This window comes from Symsagittifera roscoffensis, chromosome 3 (assembly GCF_963678635.1).
Source record: "Symsagittifera roscoffensis chromosome 3, txSymRosc1.1, whole genome shotgun sequence".
Taxonomy (NCBI): domain Eukaryota; kingdom Metazoa; phylum Xenacoelomorpha; order Acoela; family Convolutidae; genus Symsagittifera; species Symsagittifera roscoffensis.
The window spans coordinates 3,588,295-3,614,710 of record NC_087064.1 but is presented as its reverse complement, the minus strand read 5'-3'; the positions used below and the strand labels follow the sequence as shown (position 1 = coordinate 3,614,710).

Below are 26,416 nucleotides of genomic sequence, written 5' to 3'. Positions count from 1 at the left end.
CCGACTACGCAAAAAACTGACCAAAGTCGATTGATCCAGTAACGGACTTGTTGGGCACCCTGAGCGAAGCCCTATGCAAACAATTATTTGCCTTCAAGATATTGCAAAAAAGTAGGCTGGTATTTTACTTCTTATGCTAGTCTCGATGTTAGTGAAAAAAAAGACACCTTTAGCTTTTTTACGCTATTAAAATCTCACAATCGATCACACAAAAAACAATTCCAAACTCATCTTACACAATATGTTAAGTTTAAAACTCAAAACTTCAATGGACACAAAACTAGTTTAAAATCAACAAAAACAGTTTCACAAATTTCAAGTTATATTTCAAGCAGTCCAATTAGTTGACTCTCGTTCGCTTGCCACTTCTCGGTTTTCGTGTTCTAGTCGGTTTTTCTTCTGATTGTTCTGAAGCAGCTTCGCTATTGGGCAGCGACTCATTTTCGTTCTCGTCTATGATATCACTTTCACCTGCCTCGCTGATTGCATCGAAATTTGGCATTTGAGAAATCGGCTGCAGCGGTTGGCTTCCGGGAAACAAGGAATTCATTGAGGAGTTGGACTGTACGTCTCCGTTAGTCGATATGGAGATGTTCGAATCCCTTTCGGTTCCCAGTGCGCTGCTTCTGATGCTCTCGTTATTCAAGCTAGCCGAGACTCGTGACTTCAGACGAATGACATTTCTCTTAATTTGGCCGTTTTCTAAAATCTGAAACACAGCCAACATAAAGCCAATAACTGACTTTTTTGAAGCACGAAGTTCGAATAAATATATCACTTTGAAGCTTTCTAAACTTCAAGAACATTTTATGATCACATTTTTTCATAAAACTAGCCCGATAGAGAAAACTGGATCAATAGCTGATTTATTTATTCTGCAGTTAAAACTAAAAAATCGATTCCGCTCTCGATCCTTAAAGTATTTCACATTTTTTCGCACAAATTCCGCTTTCTTAATTGGAAAGCGTAATTTGCCTTCCTTTGAGCAAATGTATTTGCATTGAGATCAAAAAGAAAACAACAATCTAACCTCAAAAGACCAAATGTGCGTGATCAACTTTTAAAAAATTTTCCTAAGAAAAACACATGACCTCAATAAAGGTCTTCACTGCGTTCATTCACACTTAATCACCCGGGATTTGAAACAACAACACAATATTTAAACCAATTGTTTAAGCCGATTGTTTTAATTCTAGAACCAACATTGTGTCAAATCGATACACACTGGAACATTGAGATTACAGAGATATCTATCCGGGTAAAACTTACGGGATCTCAAGCCAATAAAAAAGCCCACACGAGAGCTAGATGCTTATCGCAGAAATATTTTCTGGCTACTCAGCCTTGATGAAAAAAAAATCTGAACATTTAACAGACCCTAAGATGCTATCACGCGCCATAATTGTGATTTAGTTCCAAAATGTACAAAATTATTTCAACTGTTTTTACTAGACCGACCCTTTCTGATCTAATTCAGTATGAACGCTAGCCCATTAATGCAGCTGAACACCTTAGGCTGACTAAGCGATGAGCAATCTGAGCTTCACTCAAGAAACATAGCCAATTGACAATGGCAGAGTCAATGAACGCAACTCACTTAATTAAGAAAAAATTTTCAATTTTCGAATTTCAAAGTAAAAACTACTTCGCCTTTACCCACTTTGAACTTCAATTCAAGGCAAATATATTGACAGTTTTTTTTTTATAAAACTAACTCAATTTAAGAAAACTGGATGAATAGGCCAAATTTAATCTTCCGCTGGGAAATATAAAAATTAAATTCCACTTAAGAAAATAGTAGTCGTTCAGTTTTTTTTATAACTCAAATTGAAGTCAAACATAGCCAACAGACAGTTAGAAAAATCAATTAGCGCAAGGAAAAAAAACACAGAGAGCCAGCAGCATTGAATAATATCATGAGCTATGATCAAAACCACTAAACAAACAAAAATCGTACCATTTATCAACTCGAAAAAACACAAAGCAACAAAAAGAGCAAACATAGCCAACGCAAATTTGTCAAGTGGGCAATGAAATCAAATAGACCAAACATTACTGACTTTTTAAAAAACTTCATATTTCGAGTTAAGAAAAAAAATCATTTTTAATCTCTTCGAAATTCAATCTTTCATTATGGTTGAAACTTTTTTGAAAAAAAAACTGATTAAAATTGAGAAAACGCGGTAAACAGGTACGCATGACCCCCCCCTCGAGAAAATTGCAGATCCGCTCCTGTCGAAAACAATACCAAATTTGAGCGTAAATACGGTTAAAAAAACTAAATTATGCCTTCAGCTCATTCATTGACAATTTAAAAATGGTCTCAAGTAGAAAACTAACCAGTTCAATTTGGTTGAGATATTCGCTGAACTCCTGTTGTGTGAATATAGTAGACTCTGGAGTGATCTCCAACTGAGACAGAGCCTTGGCCAGACAGGGAACGTATCTCTCTTCAGGTCTGGTCAAAATCTCCTCGCACAACTGCTTGCCCAGTTGTTCGTGGGCTGCTGCTTGCTGTAACAATCGACCACCAAAAATTATTATTATTTTTTAATTTTCAACAAAATAATTAGAGAAACACGCAACAGTAACATTTAAAATATCAGTAACATTTAATATAACTTCAATTCGTTCAATTCAGCGTCCAATTTAACAAACCATTTCAATCATATTTATCACAAAGGAACAAAATCAAATTCTCTTATACTCAGTTTTTTGTACATCATGAGGACATGTAGAAATTATGGGCCATTTTTGATAGAACTTTTCAAAAATTATGAGCCATCATAGATCGTTTTTTTTTCACAGATGAGTTCATTCAGAACGAAAAATTATACAGCAAAAAAGACAACAGAATATAAACTAAATATCGACATTTTGTCAAGTAAATGTCGTTTGTACCTGGATGTTCTAAAAAAAGCACTGGGGTTTAGTTTATGATGCTTGTACTTGTCTTTGATATCGGCCGAACTAAACTGACAAATATTGATCTGTAAAGCAGAATCTTTGTGAAAAAAATATCGAACATTCAACTGCAACTTAAACAGAGTCAGTTGAAATCCGGATCGAGCCTCAGTTTAGATAGATGTCTTACCGATAAAATTTACGCAAAAATTGTGGACGCGTTAAACACATGACCAGGTCTAAGAAATAATTGAAACAAAAAAATAACTAAAGGACAGTTGAATTATAGAAGTAAAAGTGACCAAAAAAGACCATTTTCAATTTCGTGTTTCATTCGCCAAATTACATCGTTGTAAAATTATAATTTCAAGAAACTTGTGCCACCGATATTTTCATATAAAAGTAATTCAAAAGGTAGCCAGTTAAGCTTGCTCACTCGTTAAAACCTCTCAGCCTGCTCAATCGCTTTTTTGAAGTCTCAGCCTCCTCACTCGATAAAAAAATTTCATTTTTTTTAATTTTCGAACTTGTTTTCCGAAATTTTGAAGTGTTTGATTCCTAAAATGGCGCTAAAAACACCAAAAACTAACTTTCCTTAAGGAAAACAAAATTTTCAAGGCTTAAATTAAGCATAAACACAGAGGCGAAGCTTCGCAAACATTAACGAGAACACGACAAAAAGCAACAGTGCAATAAAAAGAAGTAGAAATAAGCTTCGAATGAGTAAAATTTTGGCTACAACTCGGATACGATCTACGACCTAGAGATTATGAGTCTCACCCACTAACCAATCGGCCACGTATGCTTACTTAAGCACAAACACTAGCCACAAATAAAGCTGAGAACAGATGCTATGAAGTTTCCAATGCTAAAGATCGTGATTATAGCAACAGCGCCACCGAAGGACCATTTTAAATTAATTTTTATTTGCAAGTTAGGTTAGAAAAAAAAGGTTAGTACTAATACACTATGCGTAAAACTCGAAAATTTCAAACCGGTTTTTCTTGACACTAGGAAAAAATTTTTAATGTCGTTCGATTCATGACTTAACGGGCTTTAAAGTCTGATGATTATTTGTGGTACCTGATTTTGCATGGAAATTAAAAAGCTGAAAAAAAACTAAGATAACGACTAAAATGTTCCTCCCCATTTTCAATGATCGCAACAAAAAACTGACTATTCCATTTTTTTTATCATGCCCACTGCGATTTGTAAGATCCACAATTGAAGCTTAAAACAGCGCTAATTTTTGAGCCATTTTACCAATGTTTGACGAAGATATCTTACTTTGAGATTCCAAGGGGTTAAAAATTCCTTAAAACAAAAATCAAGCTCCCCAAAAATTAGGAGAGTGAAAAAATGTTTATCAGGAGGACTTAAGAACAGAGGACAAACGGAGCTTCACAACACTCGAAATACAACGCAAGCATAGCATTGCCCGCTCGCGAAAAAAGAGAGAGGGACACCACCAATATAAAAAAGTATAAGGAAACATGTTGAAAAAAACTTCATCTGCAAAAACTTCATTGTATGACTTGTAAGAAATAAAATGAATACTTAAACATGGCGCATGCATAGCTGGCCATCGAAAGAAAAAAGACGGGAACCACTAATTTACGCCAGTATAGCTACGATACAAAGCAAGCATAACTAGCTATCGAATGGAAAATGAGACAGAAAACAACAGAGATCCGATTTTCAGGAAAAAACAACAGAGATCCGATATGACATGAGTTAAAAAAGCATTCAGTAGTTACCTTGAGGTTAACTGAAAACTTCTCGTATCAAAGAGAGAGGAAAAAGAGATTATTCTACTTCCTGGTTTAGTTATTATCGATATTACTGAGCTTTCACCTACATTGATAACAACTTTCTCGAAAAAGTTGCAATCAATTATTTTATATTTGAACTATTTTATAATTATTTTACATGTCAGCTGCTCTCTCTTCTCTTACCCTGAGAATGTCAACTCCTTCCGGGTTCTGAAGAATGAGTCTTTCATTGCATGGAGACATGATTGTGACTAGATATTTGGTCAGCAGCTCACAGTCAATCGAGGCGAGGGGAGAGGTGAGAGGCGCCTTGTAGATTGTCCTCACCACAGGCAGAAAAGATTTCCTGATGCAGTCTTGGTGTGCTCTGAAACCAACATTGCTATCCAAGAAAAGAAATTAAAGAAAAATGGCAATCAACTAAAACAAGAAAGTAGCCTTAAAAATTGAGGACATTAAGAGATTTACCATTTCATGAAATGGAAACATAGCCACCAGACAGTTGGAAACGAAACACTGACTTTAGTTGAGTTGAAAACATCTCAGCTTTCGAATTTCAAAGAAAAAAATAGATGCCCTTTACGCTCTTTGTTAACATTAACCCAACTTGAGAAAACTGGATCAATAGGTAAAGTTTTTATTCCGCTGGAAAACTTAAAACTGAATTCCTCTTTCGAAACTAGAAATTAGTCATTTTTTTGCGCCATTTCCACGTTCGTATTTGGAGTGCTATTTGCGTCACTTTCAGCAGATGAATTTCAATTGCACTCAAAAAGTGCATATACACCTAAGTGCATTCAAAAATGCATCAGTATGTATGAATCCACATCTGTAGTTATTATAGCATTTTAAGACTTTTTCCTGAAAAAAAAAAACAAAAAACACAAAGACCTATATAAGAATCTTCACTAGGTTCATTACTCTAAAAAATTTCAAAAATCGGCAAGGAAAAATGATCAATTTCAATTCTGGTGCTTACAACTAAAAGTTTCACCTTTGAGTTGCTATAGAAGATTTACTTTCCATTCAGTGGACAGATTTTTTCAGTCAAAAACCTTGTTTCAAATTTGAATTAACAAAAACAGCCAACATATAGCGAGAACACGACAAAAAGCAGCTGTGTAAAGTGCAATAAGAAAAAGTAGAAAATAGTCTCAATTAGTAAAAATTCGGCTAAGTCTCGGATTCGATCTCCGATCGATCGCAACATAGAGATTGAGTCTCACGCACTAACCAATCACTGAGCCACGGACGCTTCATTAATCACAAACACTAGCCAAAAATAATGCAGAGAACAGATGCTATGGAATTTCTAATGCTACAGATCGTGATTATATCATGAGTGACAAAAGTGAACACTTTTAATGAACATTTTATTTGCGAGTTAGGTTTAAAAAAAGTAGTGAGGTTAGTGCAAATATGTGAAAATGAACTCAAGGAAACCAAAAAATGAGCAATTTTTTGAGAGTATTTAATCAAAATCAAACCGCCAGAAAAAGAAGTTTGAGCGTGAACATCTTTTAAAATTTAACTGAAAAAAAAACGGAACTAAAAACGGCTTCAACCAGTGTCTTTATTTCGTTTATCGACACTTTAAAAACAAAGGGACTGACTTTGATCCGATGGCGAACAGAGGGAAGAACTGTCCTAGACACTGTTTGAGGTATCCCTCTTGTTTGGAGGTGGGGCTGAACCAGAGAATACACAGGCGGCAGAATATCTCGGGCGACGCGATTCGGTCATGCAACATCAGTTTAGACAGCCCCTCCACAGCCGCACATCTCATCTCAGAATTCTACAAAATAACCGGTTTGTATTTATTTTTTGTAATAAAAAGTATTAAGATTACTGCCATTATTGTTGAATATTCACGATTATCACAATATTTTATTTTCGAAAACATATAAAAAAAGTTGTAAAGCTATATTTGATCTCAACCCACCAAGAAAAAACATAGCAAGCAGGCAGTTCGAAAAGAGTCAGCAACGCAAAGAACTAGAAACTGAATTGTTTTTTGAAAAAACTAAAATTGCGAAAAAAAATATATAGCCACTGGAAGATCGCAACCGGGTCATTCTGTAACAAAAAAAAAAGAAACATAGCCAACAGACAGTTGAAAAAGAGTCAATGAACTGAGTTATTTTTGGAAAAATATCAACTTTTGAATTTCGAAAAAAAGATGGCCTTAAAAGCTCTTTGGCCTTAAAGCTCTTTTATGACTGACAATTTTCGATAAAATTAACCCCAATTGAGAAAACTATCAATAAGTAAAATTTTTAATTCGCTGGAAAACTTGATAATTTAATTCTTTTTTTTTTGAAACTAGAAGTCGATCACGTTTTTCGTGACCTTTACTAATCGATAATGGAATTTGCCATCCTTTTCACAAAGGAAACGAACTAAAGTTAAAAAGAAATCAAATTCAAACCGCGAAAAATCAAAATTGAGCGCGAACAAATTTTAAGACTTTTTAAGAGTATTCATTACGTTTATGACTTTTAAAAAACAAAATTTGAATTTCTTGTCATTAAATCTTTGCTTTTTGTTCCAACCATTTTATGAAGTTGGAAGGAACTATGGCGTAAGTGCGTTTGTTCTGCCTCAGAGAAAAAGAAAACTCATAGGGGGCCGGCCAAGTGTTGAACCATATTAAAAGTGGTCTACTCACATTTCGCCAATCTTCATGAAGAGGATCATTTCACCCCTCACTAAGTTTGCTTGACATTGTTAACAGGATTTTGTGTAAAAGATAATAGGGGTGAAACATGCCTCTAAATTAAAGCCCTAAGCCCTTCTTGCATACAACTGACTTATCTTTGTTTGCAATTATAAAAGAGTATTGAAAATGCGCCACACGCACAGAAAACGGTATTTATTGGTCTCCCAAGCACACATTTTTTAGTATTCAATTTCAGCAATCTTGAAAATTCGCACGAGATTAAATTAAATCCCTTTGAGTCTAGATTCAGATTTTACCAATTAGTTTCAAAATTTAAAATTTCCAGAAAAAACTAGTCTGAACTAGTCCAGAAAAACTAGTCCAGAATAATAATTCAATTTTTCGGAATAATTTATTGAAAATAAACAAGCTTCGGAGAAAGAAACGTTTCAAAATGTTTCCGTTTTCTCAGTAAACTTCCAAAAAACTAGAAATTATTCTCGCTTGCACTTACAACACTGTCTAGATATTTGACGAGTATATTGATGAGTCGCTTTGAATTCGGCGAACTCTCATCATCCGCCAACATTCTGTCTCCTCCCGATTCTCCGTCCTAAAAATAAACACTGAATAATTTTTGATAAAGAGTTCAATTTTGATACTGAAAATTTGAAAGATACAGAAACCCGGAAAAATAAACCATTCATATTCAAAGTAGTAGTTAACCCACAAAAAGCTTTCATTGTTAAGACATATTACAAAATCTCTAGAGTGGAGACAACGACTTTCGGAATTATTCGGGGATTCTGATCCAATTGGCAAATTTCCACACAATCTTAGATTCTGACCTGATCCGAGGCGTGATTGGACCCCGTTGAGCTGTTGAGATCAGGCGAAGTGACTATTCTGTTGTGGTTGTGATTTAGGAAAGTTTCATTCAGTGACGTCATCTCCAACACTCCTCCACTTGTTGTGTCTCCGTCGGCTAAATGAAACAGTTATGCTGTATGGGCTCACGGACTCAAAAAAACGCTTGTATGACGATGAAACTCTTAGACGAAACAATATCATATTCACAGTGATCGAACTCTTCTTTCACTGCAGGGCAATTTCTTCTGAAGGGCCAAATTGATACCACTTAAACTGTTTGACATTGAAAAACTTTCAATTCTTTACTGATCCTTTTTTATAAGCTCAACAATAAAATTTCCAAATTTCCAGTCGCAGGAATTTAAACCACAAACAATTTCTAGACACGCCATTAAAAGTGAGGCAACTATACTAAGATGACAGCAATACTATTGCAGAGAAAATTTTTTTATACTATGTAACTTTCATATTTTTTTTTGAAATAAGTAAGCAGTTTGATAAGACAAACAGTTTTGATCGTTGGTGGATGCAGTTACGGCGGACAGTCCATGACGAAGGAGGATATCGAAGAGAACCCGAAAAGCCACAAGCTGCACCTTCTCCTTGCGATCCATGAGAACCACCTAAACACAAACAGAAGGAGACATTTATCCAAGAGTGGAACTATGAACCTAATTTCGTAAATGACACTTCGAATGCATCTGAGACGCCTGAAAACAGGCCTAATTTAGTCTTACGGCGCTCTCTCAAGTGATGTTTTTGTAAAAAAAAATTCTTCAATTGTAATTCTGTTCGTGTAATGACTTCACTTGGAAACAATTTATTATTATTATTATTATTATTATTATTATTATTATTATTATGATTATTATCATGATTACTTTGAAGACACATATCTAAGTGTCTTATACATTTACATATGCCTTCATTTTGGATCTCTTTTTTATTCTCTTACGGGTTTCTATTGTGCTAAGAGAGATGTCTATTGCAAAGATCTTTAGGACAAGAAAAGCTGAAATACTGGAGAGATTATCGTTTTAGTTCGATTATAGTTTTTTTCGAATGCAAGTAATCAGGACGGTTGGTCCCACAAGGCTCAAAATAATCGATAGATGGTTCAATTATTTCCAAAAAATTGACTACTCAAAAAAAGCATGATATTTAGAGCGATTGAAGAACTCGGGGTCACCGATATTTTCATCCAGTTGCTTCAACTCTAATCAGCTAACATAATTATACACAGTCGCCAAGATTCGCTTCGCAAACACTTGCGAGAACACGCAGCTCCTAAAAATTAGAAATAATCCTCGAATTAGCAAAAATTCGTCTCGTCTATCTCTGAGAGTGAAACCTGCTAATGTGATTTCCAATACTACAAAGAAACTTTCAAATAATTGCACACTTTTAATGAACACTTTTATTTCCGAGTAAGGTTAGGAAAAAAAGAAAGTTCGTAATAACACTCCTGAGCCGATCGCAAGTGTAATAAACACAGAATGTGGGATAATCCCAAAAGGCGAAAAAAATCACAGTGACAAAAATGCACCTGTACAATCAGTGGCAACATCTGGACTGCATATTCTTTATCAAACACAGAGTACACTCCGATGCACTGGACTGTCTTTAGTCGCACAGCATCCACTGGAGTGGCCAGTCTCTGGACCAGAGTGGTCCTCAGTTGTTGCAGAGCCAGGGGCAGACTGTTGAATCGCACCTGCTGAGGGATCCGGTGGGCGATCGAGAGCCACTGGAAGATCGCAATCGGGTCCTTCTGTAACAAAAAACAGAAACATAGCCAACAGACAGTTGAAAGAAAGTCAATAAGCGCAAGTGCACAAAACAAACTGAATTGCTTATGTAAAAATATTAATTTTCGAAAAAAATGGCCTTAAAGCTTTGGCCATAAAGCTCTTTTATGATTGACACTTTTTGATAAAATTAACCCCATTTAAGAAAACTGGATCAATAAGTAAAACTTTAATTTCGCTGGGAAATCTGAAAATTAAATTCCACTTTTGAAACTTTTGCCGTTCGATAGTGGAGTTTGCCTTCCTTTTATCAGAGGAAATAAAGTGAACTTAAAAAGAAAACGCGAAAAAATAAATTTGAGCCTGAACAAATTTTAAGACTGTTCCTGAAAAAATTCATCGCGACCTATCTAAAAGTCTGAACTACGTTCATTGACTCTTTAAGAAAGAATCAAATGTAAGCAAAGAATTGACGGTACAAAAATATTGCCTTTTGACATAAGTTAACACAGAGGCGAACTTGCACTTCACATACACAAGCAAAAATATGACCGATAACGCTACTGGGAAAAACGGAATGAGTAAAACTTAGTCTACAAAATTACTTAAGTGACGCACGCCAGTTATGACGCATTAGCAGTACCTGTCAATTTCAAAAAAAAAAAATTTACCAACTAACATGCCTCAATTTATAGAGCAGTCTATGGAGCAGTAATCACATAAAAAAACAAATGTAATTTAAAAAAAAGCGAATATTTTTTCATTTGAGATTTTTTGTAAAAATGATCCCCACACACCTCATAAAATACAAAATGATAAATTTCCTGATAGTAACAGATCAAATATGGCACATAAATTTCTCTCAAACAATTTGAAACGATTTCTAAAATGAATTAAATCTTCCGCTTACGCGTTGATAGCGCGAAATAAATCGCGCACTGATTGTCCCAAATTGGCCAAAATGTCAATCTTTAAACCCCCATAACTGAACAAAAAATTATCCCTGGTGAAATATCTTTTCTAAATTTAAGCTAAGAACAACTATACTTTTTGAAAGATGAAATTTTGGCAAAAATGGCTGGATAAAAAGTCGAAATTTGCGTGAAGAACAAAAACCCACCCCGAGCACAAATATTCCGTTACTTTGATAACGAACGTAGGAACAAAAAATTGTAAGAAAAAAGGAAATAAAGAAATAAGCATGCAGTTTGCAATTGGTATCCCAGAATATAGGTTTTTCAGAGGTCTAAATAACTTCTTGACCTAAAGTTATCTAGATGCGTTTCTTTTTTCTTCTTAACTCTAATTTGTTTAAAAAGTACTTATAGTAATTAATTCTTCCATCTATAAACTCAAACTTAACTTGCTAAGATGGATAACATTCAGCATGAAAACCTGCAAAATAACTAATACCAAACTGCATGACACAGAATGTCTGCACGACAAGGCATGAAATTCTGTGAAATATTTAAGACCAAAGTATTCTCTTTAGCAAACATATGTTACCATAATTAGCAACTTGCAAAACCAGTAATTGGTAAATATTTTCAAACTAGGTGAAAAACGAGCCAGATAAGATTTCTTTACAACACTAAGGCGTCACAATAACCTATCCTTCTAGAAAAGTTTGCTTGACAATTGGTGTGAAACCAAAATTAACTTATTTATTAATTAAAAGAGACTTTGTATAGAGCAGCGGAAATTAATCTATGAAATTAATACTCAACATCGCGAGCGGGTTTTCAATAAGTAGAGCAGTGCTAATTCTTCTAAGTAGATTTGAATCAAATAAACGATAGAGAGCACCAAACTGAACTTCATTATGTTAAACTTTATGTTCTATTTAACTGCTAAAACCAGAAAAAAACTCTAGTTAAAAATCATTTACAGCTTTTTGAGAACTTCAAATACATCAAGAAATATTGGATCGAAAATAAAAACAATGTTTTCAACTTAGAATTTAAAAGAAAATTTGAAAAAAAAATGAAATATTGGATTAGTCACACCATCTAATGCAAAAAATTATATCAAACTTGTTATTGCATTGTTTTTTAGTTCTTCGGCGTTTGTCAAAAAAAGTTATGGGTTTTTTACTTTTATTTGGATATAATACAAGTTTTGCTAGTAAATAAGGTAAAACTCAAGCTCAGATCATTTTTGTGGGATCCAGTTACCTAAATTGATTTAGGGGCAGGATCATCCCTTCACACGTCATATTAAGTACAAAAAAATAAATTTTGCACCTAAAAACAAATCAATTATGGCAAACAAGCTTCCTTCAACCAATTTGGAACGATTTCTATGGCGGATTAAATCTCCGCTTACACGTTAATAGCGCGAAATATATCGCGCCTTAATTGTCCGAAATTGGCCAAAATGGCAATTTTTAAACCCTCATAACTTAACGAAAAATGATCACAGGCAAAATATGTTTCCAAATTTAAGCTCAGGACAACAATACTTTTTGAATGATATAAAAAAAACCTCGTCAAAAATGGCTAGGTAAAAAGTCGAAATTTGTCAGAAGAAAAAAACCACGCCGAGCACAAATATTCCGTTACTTTCGTTACAGAAGTCGGAACAATAATAGTGTGCTAAAATTGTTAGCATTGGCTGTACTTAATAGTTGGTTATTGAAAAAAATGAACACTATCTTTTTTTCCAACCTAAGTCGCAAATATTGTTGCGATAAAATGTGTTCATTTTATCGCAACAATATTTGCGACTTAGGTTGGAAAAAAAGATAGTTCATACTACAACACAAGCATTGCTTGTGCAATCAGATAACAATTCTAGTCTTATAAGGTTTTTAAAAAAATGAGCACCGTATAAAATACGACAAAAATAATTCTATTCTAAGCTGCCGATACTTTCCGCAAAAGCCGCAATTTATTCTGTGAAAAGGAGCGTTTTAAGCCACGCAGTAAGTGTTTTCCATGTCTTTCTGTAAATTTATATTTCACTGCTGGTTCGAAAACTGAACAAAAATGCTCGCATCAGTGCGAAGCCCTGAATATACCGACTGCCTTTTAAGGTTTGTGGAGCAGTAATAATATAAAAAAAATTAAATGTTATAAAATAAAATGAATTTTTTTTAATTTGAATTTTACATGAAACTCATCCCCTCACACGCCATATAAAGAACAAAAGGATAAATTTCGCTCCTTTAAAAAATCAATTATGGCGAATAAGCTTCTTTCAACCAATTTGGAACGATTTCTAAGACGGATTATGTCTCCGCTTACGCGTTAATAGCGCGAAATATATAGCATGAAATAATAACATGAAAAAAAAAATTAAATAAAAATAAAACGAACATTTTTTTATTTGAGATTTTTTGTAAAAATGATCCCCACACACCACATTAAATACAAAATGATAAGTTTCTTGATAGTAACAATTTTAAACGATTTCTAAAGTGAATTAAATCTTCCGCTTACGCGTTAAAAGCGCGAAATAAATTGCGCACTGATTGTCCCAAATTGGCAAAAATGTCTATCTTTTAACCCCAACAACTGAACAAAAAAATATCACGGGTGAAATATCTTCTCTAAATTTAAGCTCAGAACAACTATACTTTTTGAATGATGAAAAAATTTTTGGCAAAAATGGCTAGATAAAAAGTCGAAATTTGCGTGAAGAAAAAAACCCACCCCGAGCACAAATATTCCGTTACTTTGATAACGAAAGTCGGAACAAAAAATTGTAAGAAAAAAAGAAATAAGCATGCAGTTTGCAATTGGTATCCCAGAATATAGGTTTTTCAGAGGTCTAAATAACTTCTTGACCTAAAGTTATCTAGATGCGTTTCTTTTTTCTTCTTAACTCTAATATGCTTAAGAAGTACTTATAGTAATTAATTCTTCCATCTATAAACTCAAACTTAACTTGCTAAGTTGAATAACATTCAGCATGAATACCTGCGAAATAACTAATACCAAACTGCATGACACAGAATGTCTGCACGACAACGCATGACATTCTGTGAAATAATTAAGACCAAAGTATTCTCTTTAGCAAACATATGTTACCATAATTAGCAACTTGCAAAACCAGTATTTGGTAAAAATTTTCAAACTGCGTGAAAAACGAGCAAGATAAGGTTTCTTTACAACACTAAGGCGTCACACTAACCTATCCGTCTAGAAAAGTTTGCTTGACAGATGGTGTGACACCAAAATTAACTTAATTATTAATTAAAAAAGACGTTGTAAAGAGCAGCGGAAATTAATCTATGAAATTAATACTCAACATCGCAAGCGGGTTTTCAATAAGTAGAGCAGTGCTAATTCTTCTAAGTAGATTTGAATCAAATAAACGATAGAGAGCACCAAACTAAACTTCATTATGTGAAAGTTTATGTTCTATTTAACTGCTAAAACCAAAAAAAACTCAGTTAAAAAATCATTTACAGCTTTTTGAGAACTTCAAACACATCAAGAAATATTGGATCGAAAATAAAAACAATGTTCTCAACTTAGACTTTATGAGAAATTTTGAAAAGAATGAAATATTGGATTAGTCACACCATCTAATGCCAAGCCCTGAATATTCCGACTGCCTTTTAAGGTTTGTGGAGCAGTAATAATATAAAAAAATTAAATGTAATAAAATAAAATGAATTTTTTTTAATTTGATTTTTACATGAAAATCATCCCCCACACGCCATATAAAGAACAAAAGGACAAATTTCGCTCCTTGTAAAAATCAATTATGGCGAATACGCTTCTTTCAACCAATCTGGAACGGTTTCCAAAGCGGATTATATCTCCGCTTACGCGTTAATAGCGCGAAATATATAGCACGTTAATTGTCCCAAATTGGCCAAAATGGCAATCTTTAATCGCCCATAACTTTACGGAAAAATTATCACAGGTGAAATAATAAATTTAAGCTCAGGACAACAATACTTTTTGAATGGTATTTAAAAAATCTGTCAAAAATGGCTAGGTAAAAAGTCGAAATTTGTCAGAAGAAAAAAACCACGCCGAGCACAAATATTCCGTTACTTTCGTTACAGAAGTCGGAACAATAATAGTGTGCTAAAATTGTTAGCATTGGCTGTACTTAATAGTTGGTTATTGAAAAAAATGAACACTATCTTTTTTTCCAACCTAAGTCGCAAATATTGTTGCGATAAAATGTGTTCATTTTATCGCAACAATATTTGCGACTTAGGTTGGAAAAAAAGATAGTTCATACTACAACACAAGCATTGCTTGTGCAATCAGATAACAATTCTAGTCTTATAAGGTTTTTAAAAAAATGAGCACCGTATAAAATACGACAAAATAATTCTATTCTAAGCTGCCGATACTTTCCGCAAAAGCCGCAATTTATTCTGTGAAAAGGAGCGTTTTAAGCCACGCAGTAAGTGTTTTCCATGTCTTTCTGTAAATTTATATTTCACTGCTGGTTCGAAAACTGAACAAAAATGCTCGCATCAGTGCGAAGCCCTGAATATACCGACTGCCTTTTAAGGTTTGTGGAGCAGTAATAATATAAAAAAAATTAAATGTTATAAAATAAAATGAATTTTTTTTAATTTGAATTTTACATGAAACTCATCCCCTCACACGCCATATAAAGAACAAAAGGATAAATTTCGCTCCTTTAAAAAATCAATTATGGCGAATAAGCTTCTTTCAACCAATTTGGAACGATTTCTAAGACGGATTATGTCTCCGCTTACGCGTTAATAGCGCGAAATATATAGCATGAAATAATAACATGAAAAAAAAAATTAAATAAAAATAAAACGAACATTTTTTTATTTGAGATTTTTTGTAAAAATGATCCCCACACACCACATTAAATACAAAATGATAAGTTTCTTGATAGTAACAATTTTAAACGATTTCTAAAGTGAATTAAATCTTCCGCTTACGCGTTAAAAGCGCGAAATAAATTGCGCACTGATTGTCCCAAATTGGCAAAAATGTCTATCTTTTAACCCCAACAACTGAACAAAAAAATATCACGGGTGAAATATCTTCTCTAAATTTAAGCTCAGAACAACTATACTTTTTGAATGATGAAAAAATTTTTGGCAAAAATGGCTAGATAAAAAGTCGAAATTTGCGTGAAGAAAAAAACCCACCCCGAGCACAAATATTCCGTTACTTTGATAACGAAAGTCGGAACAAAAAATTGTAAGAAAAAAAGAAATAAGCATGCAGTTTGCAATTGGTATCCCAGAATATAGGTTTTTCAGAGGTCTAAATAACTTCTTGACCTAAAGTTATCTAGATGCGTTTCTTTTTTCTTCTTAACTCTAATATGCTTAAGAAGTACTTATAGTAATTAATTCTTCCATCTATAAACTCAAACTTAACTTGCTAAGTTGAATAACATTCAGCATGAATACCTGCGAAATAACTAATACCAAACTGCATGACACAGAATGTCTGCACGACAACGCATGACATTCTGTGAAATAATTAAGACCAAAGTATTCTCTTTAGCAAACATATGTTACCATAATTAGCAACTTGCAAAACCAGTATTTGGTAAAAATTTTCAAACTGCGTGAAAAACGAGCAAGATAAGGTTTCTTTACAACACTAAGGCGTCACACTAACCTATCCGTCTAGAAAAGTTTGCTTGACAGATGGTGTGACACCAAAATTAACTTAATTATTAATTAAAAAAGACGTTGTAAAGAGCAGCGGAAATTAATCTATGAAATTAATACTCAACATCGCAAGCGGGTTTTCAATAAGTAGAGCAGTGCTAATTCTTCTAAGTAGATTTGAATCAAATAAACGATAGAGAGCACCAAACTAAACTTCATTATGTGAAAGTTTATGTTCTATTTAACTGCTAAAACCAAAAAAAACTCAGTTAAAAAATCATTTACAGCTTTTTGAGAACTTCAAACACATCAAGAAATATTGGATCGAAAATAAAAACAATGTTCTCAACTTAGACTTTATGAGAAATTTTGAAAAGAATGAAATATTGGATTAGTCACACCATCTAATGCCAAGCCCTGAATATTCCGACTGCCTTTTAAGGTTTGTGGAGCAGTAATAATATAAAAAAATTAAATGTAATAAAATAAAATGAATTTTTTTTAATTTGATTTTTACATGAAAATCATCCCCCACACGCCATATAAAGAACAAAAGGACAAATTTCGCTCCTTGTAAAAATCAATTATGGCGAATACGCTTCTTTCAACCAATCTGGAACGGTTTCCAAAGCGGATTATATCTCCGCTTACGCGTTAATAGCGCGAAATATATAGCACGTTAATTGTCCCAAATTGGCCAAAATGGCAATCTTTAATCGCCCATAACTTTACGGAAAAATTATCACAGGTGAAATAATAAATTTAAGCTCAGGACAACAATACTTTTTGAATGGTATTTAAAAAATCTGTCAAAAATGGCTAGGTAAAAAGTCGAAATTTGTCAGAAGAAAAAAACCACGCCGAGCACAAATATTCCGTTACTTTCGTTACAGAAGTCGGAACAATAATAGTGTGCTAAAATTGTTAGCATTGGCTGTACTTAATAGTTGGTTATTGAAAAAAATGAACACTATCTTTTTTTCCAACCTAAGTCGCAAATATTGTTGCGATAAAATGTGTTCATTTTATCGCAACAATATTTGCGACTTAGGTTGGAAAAAAAGATAGTTCATACTACAACACAAGCATTGCTTGTGCAATCAGATAACAATTCTAGTCTTATAAGGTTTTTAAAAAAATGAGCACCGTATAAAATACGACAAAAATAATTCTATTCTAAGCTGCCGATACTTTCCGCAAAAGCCGCAATTTATTCTGTGAAAAGGAGCGTTTTAAGCCACGCAGTAAGTGTTTTCCATGTCTTTCTGTAAATTTATATTTCACTGCTGGTTCGAAAACTGAACAAAAATGCTCGCATCAGTGCGAAGCCCTGAATATACCGACTGCCTTTTAAGGTTTGTGGAGCAGTAATAATATAAAAAAAATTAAATGTTATAAAATAAAATGAATTTTTTTTAATTTGAATTTTACATGAAACTCATCCCCTCACACGCCATATAAAGAAAAGGATAAATTTCGCTCCTTTAAAAAATCAATTATGGCGAATAAGCTTCTTTCAACCAATTTGGAACGATTTCTAAGACGGATTATGTCTCCGCTTACGCGTTAATAGCGCGAAATATATAGCATGAAATAATAACATGAAAAAAAAAATTAAATTAAAATAAAACGAACATTTTTTTATTTGAGATTTTTTGTAAAAATGATCCCCACACACCACATTAAATACAAAATGATAAGTTTCTTGATAGTAACAATTTTAAACGATTTCTAAAGTGAATTAAATCTTCCGCTTACGCGTTAAAAGCGCGAAATAAATTGCGCACTGATTGTCCCAAATTGGCAAAAATGTCTATCTTTTAACCCCAACAACTGAACAAAAAAATATCACGGGTGAAATATCTTCTCTAAATTTAAGCTCAGAACAACTATACTTTTTGAATGATGAAAAAATTTTTGGCAAAAATGGCTAGATAAAAAGTCGAAATTTGCGTGAAGAAAAAAACCCACCCCGAGCACAAATATTCCGTTACTTTGATAACGAAAGTCGGAACAAAAAATTGTAAGAAAAAAAGAAATAAGCATGCAGTTTGCAATTGGTATCCCAGAATATAGGTTTTTCAGAGGTCTAAATAACTTCTTGACCTAAAGTTATCTAGATGCGTTTCTTTTTTCTTCTTAACTCTAATATGCTTAAGAAGTACTTATAGTAATTAATTCTTCCATCTATAAACTCAAACTTAACTTGCTAAGTTGAATAACATTCAGCATGAATACCTGCGAAATAACTAATACCAAACTGCATGACACAGAATGTCTGCACGACAACGCATGACATTCTGTGAAATAATTAAGACCAAAGTATTCTCTTTAGCAAACATATGTTACCATAATTAGCAACTTGCAAAACCAGTATTTGGTAAAAATTTTCAAACTGCGTGAAAAACGAGCAAGATAAGGTTTCTTTACAACACTAAGGCGTCACACTAACCTATCCGTCTAGAAAAGTTTGCTTGACAGATGGTGTGACACCAAAATTAACTTAATTATTAATTAAAAAAGACGTTGTAAAGAGCAGCGGAAATTAATCTATGAAATTAATACTCAACATCGCAAGCGGGTTTTCAATAAGTAGAGCAGTGCTAATTCTTCTAAGTAGATTTGAATCAAATAAACGATAGAGAGCACCAAGCTAAACTTCATTATGTGAAAGTTTATGTTCTATTTAACTGCTAAAACCAAAAAAAACTCAGTTAAAAAATCATTTACAGCTTTTTGAGAACTTCAAACACATCAAGAAATATTGGATCGAAAATAAAAACAATGTTCTCAACTTACTTTATGAGAAATTTTGAAAAGAATGAAATATTGGATTAGTCACACCATCTAATGCCAAGCCCTGAATATTCCGACTGCCTTTTAAGGTTTGTGGAGCAGTAATAATATAAAAAAATTAAATGTAATAAAATAAAATGAATTTTTTTTAATTTGATTTTTACATGAAAATCATCCCCCACACGCCATATAAAGAACAAAAGGACAAATTTCGCTCCTTGTAAAAATCAATTATGGCGAATACGCTTCTTTCAACCAATCTGGAACGGTTTCCAAAGCGGATTATATCTCCGCTTACGCGTTAATAGCGCGAAATATATAGCACGTTAATTGTCCCAAATTGGCCAAAATGGCAATCTTTAATCGCCCATAACTTTACGGAAAAATTATCACAGGTGAAATAATAAATTTAAGCTCAGGACAACAATACTTTTTGAATGGTATTTAAAAAATCTGTCAAAAATGGCTCGTTAAAAAGTCGAAATTTGTCTGAAGAAAAAAAACCCACCCCGAGTACAAATATTCCGTTGCTTTCGTATCGAAAGTCGGAACAATAAAAATTTTCAGCGTTCAGTTTTGCCATGAAGTTCATGCTCAAAGAAGTCTTTTGTTCTGATCTAGTTTCAAAGCAGAAGCAAACAAAGATTTCGAAACAAAATATTTAGTATGCTAAAAACTTTTGCTATTAGCATTTTTGGGCTACTCACACAAAAAGATTTTATCCAATAGATTTTTAGACATTTCGATCAAAAACTAGTCAATATATCTGAACCAATCGTACCGTTTCCTCTGTGCTCTCTCGATTCTGACCCGATCTCATCCCATCATTTTCGTGAGAATCACTAGCATCGCCTTCTCCGCACTTTTCTCCGACCTCGTCTTCTTTGTTGTTCTCACCTGTTAAAAATAATTTTGATTAAACAAAATGGGCCGCGAGAAAAATGCACAGTTAAGTATCACTATAAATATTACACGATACACAATAATGAAAATTTCAGCCCTTGTGCATGCGCAATTGTGTCAAGCTAGCCCATTGAAAGAGCGTTTTTAATAAATTTTGCGCCCTTAGTTCCGTCACTTTATTTTCTAGAAATCCCCAGGAAGAGCCAATTTTCATAACTTAACAGTCGAAGTTTTCATGACAGCAAGAAAACTAAATAGGGAATTTACGCGACTTCGCACCCAGGTTATCTCAATCTGCTAAGCTTCATTATTTTTCGCTGGAAATGACACTTTATCTTTTAAACTTCAGCCACAATTTTTGAGGTGATTGAATTCTTAACGCTCTGGTACGATAAATTAAATTATAAATGTATTCTAAAGCCAAATAAACTCAAACACGATTGGTGCGTTGTTTTGCGTTCAGCTCAATTTCTGGATCTACCACCAAAAACACCCTCAACACAAGATAAAAATCTTTTGCATTCATAACTGTCATCGGGTCAAGAGCTGGCAAGAACTTTCTATGCTTCTTGCACAGAAGTCAATTACTTTTGAGGATGACAACCCCTCGCCTAGGGGGGCCTTGCAGTGGGCAAATCAGGAAATTTAAAAAATTCCCCATGAGTGCAAAAGATTTTTTTCTTGTGTTGGGGATGTTTTTGGTTGTAGATCCAGAAATTGAGCTGAACGCAAAACAACAGCAATCGTGTTTGATTTTATTTGGCTTAACTACATTTATAATTTAATTTTTCAATTCGATTACCTTCCTTCTGTTTCTTATTCTTGTCCTTGAGGCCTCTTGTGACCTTGACGTTCTTCAACTCATCTATGCTCTTCTGTATCTCATCCTTCTGCCTCTCCAGCTGAGTGAGAGTCTCCTTCTCCTCCTGTGCCCTCATGAAATCCCTCTCTGCCACAAAAGAATCCATCACATCTCGACACTTTATAATCTCCACGCGCAGTTTGTTCAACTGAAAAAGAAGATTGAGTATACTACTTGAAGCCCAAAAAACTTTTCGGTTCTTTTTCATTATACTACTTTTCGGTTCTTTTTCATTATAGCCCTCACGCCTAGTAACACACAGATGCAAAGCTGAGCTGCACTTCGTAAACAAGCAAGAAAACGGCAGCTACAGGTGCTATTACATTGCCAATGCTAAACAGCACCTGATACGTACCACCAAATAAAATTAAAAGTAATTCAATGATACGGATTTAAACCTCGCACCTGTAGATTACAAGTATAGCGTCCTCGCATCTGCCGCAAGGTCACTTGTGAAAAAAAACTGTGGCCCAGCTGAGGCTATCTATTAGACAAATTTTCCGAAAAAATTCAAATGCGAAAGGTAAAGGGTAATTTTGCAAATATATAACAAAACTTTCAAAAATGGACACTAAGTCCATAGCAGATTCCCTGTAAAATTTACTGAGAAAAACGTAAGCAGAGGAGATCTTTAAAACAACTCAATTCGATTGATATCCTATTTGAGAATAGAAACACTAGTTTTGGGAAAATTGACTGAATTCAAAAAAATGTCAAAAGGTCAAAGACCATAGCAAATTCCGTACCAAAACTGAGAAAACTTGCAGCCACATGGGATACCCCTGAAATTTTTTCTTTCGATTGAAGTCTATCTCAGTTTTGGCACCGTATTTTTAAGGAAATAAAAAAAACCCAAAAATGACGTTCGCTAGATCTAACATTGATTCCTACAAAAAGGGCGTAGCAGCTATGTAGAAAAAAAACCTAGCGACAATCTTTCGATTGCACCTGTAACCTTCGGCTTTTTAAAGAACCGGTAAACAAGAAGTAGACCCTTTCTAAGTCAAACTAGTTTTTACAAAAAATTTTCTTTCGATTAAATCCTTTATCTTAGATTTGGCAGGGTAGTTCCACAAAAGTCAAAAACTTCTTAACTTTCCAAAAAAAGTCAAAACTCCAAAATTAAGACATTTCCTAAGGCTATATCTTTTTCAACACAAAAAAGGGGGTATCAACATGTGCAGAGAAAATTCCATGAACATGTTTTTTAAATGATGTTTTGGCAGAGTAATTTTTGAGAAAATGAAAAATCCAAAAATGGGTTAAAAGTCCCAAACCCCTCCCCACTCGAAGTTTTTAAGGCCGTCGAGTACGGTGTAAAGAGACTACCGTAATATGCGACACACATGTTAGTCGCCGGTTTTTTCACCACTTTTGAGAGAATAATGGTTCCACCAAAAGTAGCAACAGTATTTGCGAGTTAGCCTGGAAAAAAATGGAGTGCAGTAATCACACTACGTTGCACACGTTTAAAAAACAAAACATAGCCAACAGACTGTAAGAAAAGAGTCAATGAACGCAATGAAACAGAAAACGGACTGTTTTTTTTTTAAACAAAAACTTCAAACTTTGAATTTAAAAGAAAAAACATGGCCTTAAAGCTCTTCGAAGTTCAAGAACAAATTATGATTGACACTGTTTTGATAAGATTCGAGAAACCCTGAGCGTTAGGTAAAGTTTTTATTCCGCTGGGACATATGAAAAGAAAAACCTCTTTTAAATTAGAAGTCCATCCCGATTTTCGTAAAATTTACACTTTTGCTGTTCGATATTGGAGCTTCCCTCCGTTTTAACTAAAGAAATGAAATGAATTAAATGAACGGCTGGAACACATTATTTTTTTCTAAGCAAATATTGAACGCAAGCTCCTTTTTCATTTAAACCATTTTTCATTAATTTGGTGAATAGTCACGAACGAAGACAGCCGCATTGAGGCTCATTCAACGAATCGGTTAAAGCTTACAATAAAAACTTTCACAAAGAATCTCAGATTCAAACATTGCTTTAAATGTACCTGAAACTGTTGCTCTCTTAGCATACTGGTTTCCAAATCTACTATCTGCCCACTCGCGTCCAAAGACGATACTGATGATTCATTCGCACTTCCCGCTACTGACTGGTTTCCCATTTCAGTCGCCGACTTATTCATCGCACGGCCTTTCTGCACTTCGAAGTCGTCGCTGCTCGTGCCTCCGAGAGGAAATCGCAACTCGTCGATGGCGTCCAAAGAAGCGTGAATGAATTTCTGTTTCCCGAGTAGCTTATAGAGCAATTTCAACTCTTGTGTCACAAGTCGCGAGTACTCGTTGTTGGAAGCGTTTCTCAGATTACATTCCAACACTTGCGCGAGATTTTTCCTTAAACAAACCCAAACAATTTCAATCCTGAATATGATATTTAAAAAAAGAAACCTACAAAGTTTTCCCAAAATGATTCTACAAAACTGATGCATCAAGAGTTTTGCAATTAAGTAGACTTTTTATCAGTAGACTTCCTAATCAGTAGAGTTTTTAAACAAGCTAGATATATAATTCAGATTCAAAGATATCTCAGCAAAGATGGAAACTAAATTCTGACCTTCCCACTTCGTCCATGGACAGATCCAGGAGCTCTGCGATGTCGAGGAACTGCTGCAGAACGAACGTCCGACTGATCAATTCGTCTTCCACGTCCGTCTCGCCAAGTTTTTTCGAGTGGCTGAAAAAGAAGATCATATTAAATAAACATCAGTACAAAAACAAGTCCATGAAGCATTTGAGCAAGTTGAAACAAAAACAAAACACAGGCGTCCAAAGAGTAACTGAGCTGCACATTCGTCAATATCGTTTAAGTAGGTATCAAAGCTGACACAAAAGAGTTTGATCCTGAAAGATTTTCAATTAAATCATCGTCTTAATAAATATTCTCTACTAGAATCAAATGTAAGTCTCATAGAAAAACCGCTATTGATTAAAACTCTAGGATGAAATGTATATATTTGATTCAAATATTTCTTAAACGTTGTTAATCAATGTTGCCGGAAGAAGAGAACTGTACCCTTTTATATTCAAAAATAGTAACTAAAAACTTCAGAAAACAAAGGAAACAGATGCTTGGAAGTGTAAGATAACTCAAGGGAACCGAAAAAATTGATTAAAATTTTCTGAAATTTGTATTTAAGAAAACATAAATCAAGTTAAAGCTTTTGAAATTTTAAGGTTTAACTTGATTCATATTTTTCCAAATACAAAAAAGTAATTTTTCAATCATTTTTTTTTCGATTCCCGAAGTAAATTTGAGCCTGAACAAATTTTAAGACTTTTCCTGAAAAAAAATTACGACATATTTAAAGAGTGATACTACGTCAGAAGTCAAAAATTAAATTGATCTTTTAATTCAACGAAACAACTTCAATGAATTGAGATGGCCAAACAAGCATTATCAAATTGGGCTCTTTTTCTTTTCCCTCACCCCACCTGCAATTTTTAACTAAAAAAGCTACTGTTGACATTGTCCTATCGTTTTGAAAATTGACATGCGGACTAATTAGGCTGTGCCAAACATATTTGGTCTCCCTAATTAACCTTGTAAAACCACTCGTTACACCATAAAATTGATAGTTGTGTGAGGGGTTGGGTTGGGGGGGGGGGGGGGTAGGAAAAAGAGCTTCAAATTGAAACCATTTATTTTATTTCTTTGATTCGAAAGATCGAATTTAATTTTTGATTTTTGACGTAGTATCAGACTCTTTAAATATGTCGCGAGGGTTCTTGTTTCTCGCAATCGTATTTCATTAAAATGGCCGTTTTAAATTCGATCACTGCGTATTATAGATGCTTACTGGGCTAAGAAGTGAGCGAACTCTGAGACATTGGGCGTGTTCTTATCCAGCAGTTCTGTCTGGTGTTGGTCCTTGAGGAACTCCAGCAGTTTGATCCACTGGAACGCATTCTCAGGAGAACACCACTCCTCGCTCAACAATTTCCTGCAAAAAGTAACACATTTATATCATTGAGTACATTCATTAGAAATGGTAGAGTAATGACTTACGTCCTGGCGGCTTGAAACTTGAATAAAAACACGATGTACTGATATAATAAACTTAACTTCCGCTGTTTTTACAATATAATTGAAACACTTAAAAAATCTTTGGTTCAAAATCATGTGAAAGAACCTTCTTAAATAAGTTCAAGAAAAGTCATTGAAAATGATACTTATATTTTAGTGAAAACCCAGATACAGGACAAAATGATTCCATATTAGCACTTAAAATCAACCATTATTCACGAAAGACGTAGAAGAAAACTGCAAAAAATAACCTTTCGTCCAAAACATCGAAACTGTCCAGAGCCATTTGTGGATTGGGGAGGGAGATACAGATGGTGTGGACCAGTTTGGAGCAGAGAAGAGGATTCAAGACAGGGTCGATGACCTTGAGGAAGTCAGAGATGCCTCCTCCCACCTGGGACAGCCAGCTGTTCAGAAGACTCTTCACCGCAGCTTCCATTGCAGCTGTTAAACAAATCACACAACTTTAGTAGCAAAAAATCTCTATGCCAGTTTGCACCAATATTTGAATTTCAGTTTTAAAAAACTAATTTCCCGTTGTCATATTACAAAGAAAACTTTTATAGCAGCATCAAGCATTTAGCAATTTTAACACGTAAAACGACTATGACAATAGAAAAATTGAAAGCAACGAAAAGTGTTGAAGAGCCAAAAAAACGGACGGAGCCAATTTGCAAATAAAATATTATTAGATGAAGTTTAGTCCTTGTAATCAATTGATTTTTTTTCGAGAGTTTTTGGTCTAAAGGAGTTCAAGTTCCTTCTTTAATTAGTCAAAGCCGGTGTCAGGAACGATACATTCCTTATTAATAATCAGAAAGACCAAATTTTCTTTCTGCAATATAATATCAGTATATGCAGCTACTTCTGACTGATATAAAATGCACGGACTTTTTATCATTTAGCAGTATGCAATAACTATACACCAAGTATTTCCCTTTAGATGCACAACACAGTTGTCAATTCACCCCCAAAACCAGTTAACCTAAAAAATGAGCAGAAAAGGATCGCTCTGATCAAGAACGAACACGCACCAGAAAGTAGTTATAATTGGTTTAGTCTTTTTCGAAAAATGAGCAGATAAGGATCGCTCTGATCAAGAACGAACACACACCAGAAAGTAGTTATAATTGGTTTAGTCTTTTTCGAAAAATGAGCAGATAAGGATCGCTCTGATCAAGAACGAACACGCACCAGAAAGTAGTTATAATTGGTTTAGTCTTTTTCGAAAAATGAGCAGATAAGGATCGCTCTGATCAAGAACGAACACGCACCAGAAAG

At 34.2% G+C, this 26,416-nt stretch overlaps 1 protein-coding gene across 1 annotated transcript in view; it reads right to left on the bottom strand.

The window, feature by feature from the left end:
• Positions 1–214: 214 nt before the first annotated feature.
• LOC134841897 (condensin complex subunit 3-like) overlaps positions 215–26,416 on the bottom strand; it is a 29,443-nt gene continuing 3,241 nt past the window's right edge. Inside the window, exons 5-18 of the mRNA XM_063857968.1 lie at positions 25,387–25,579; positions 24,909–25,052; positions 23,666–23,785; positions 23,103–23,445; positions 21,029–21,236; positions 20,105–20,220; positions 9,752–9,976; positions 8,714–8,828; positions 8,184–8,320; positions 7,850–7,948; positions 6,290–6,471; positions 4,860–5,043; positions 2,341–2,514; positions 215–709 (exon numbers count right to left, since the gene is read on the bottom strand). Coding sequence (XP_063714038.1) covers positions 341–709; positions 2,341–2,514; positions 4,860–5,043; positions 6,290–6,471; positions 7,850–7,948; positions 8,184–8,320; positions 8,714–8,828; positions 9,752–9,976; positions 20,105–20,220; positions 21,029–21,236; positions 23,103–23,445; positions 23,666–23,785; positions 24,909–25,052; positions 25,387–25,579 — 2,609 coding nt within the window. The 3' untranslated portion in view covers positions 215–340. The remainder of the gene's footprint in view (positions 710–2,340; positions 2,515–4,859; positions 5,044–6,289; positions 6,472–7,849; positions 7,949–8,183; positions 8,321–8,713; positions 8,829–9,751; positions 9,977–20,104; positions 20,221–21,028; positions 21,237–23,102; positions 23,446–23,665; positions 23,786–24,908; positions 25,053–25,386; positions 25,580–26,416) is intronic.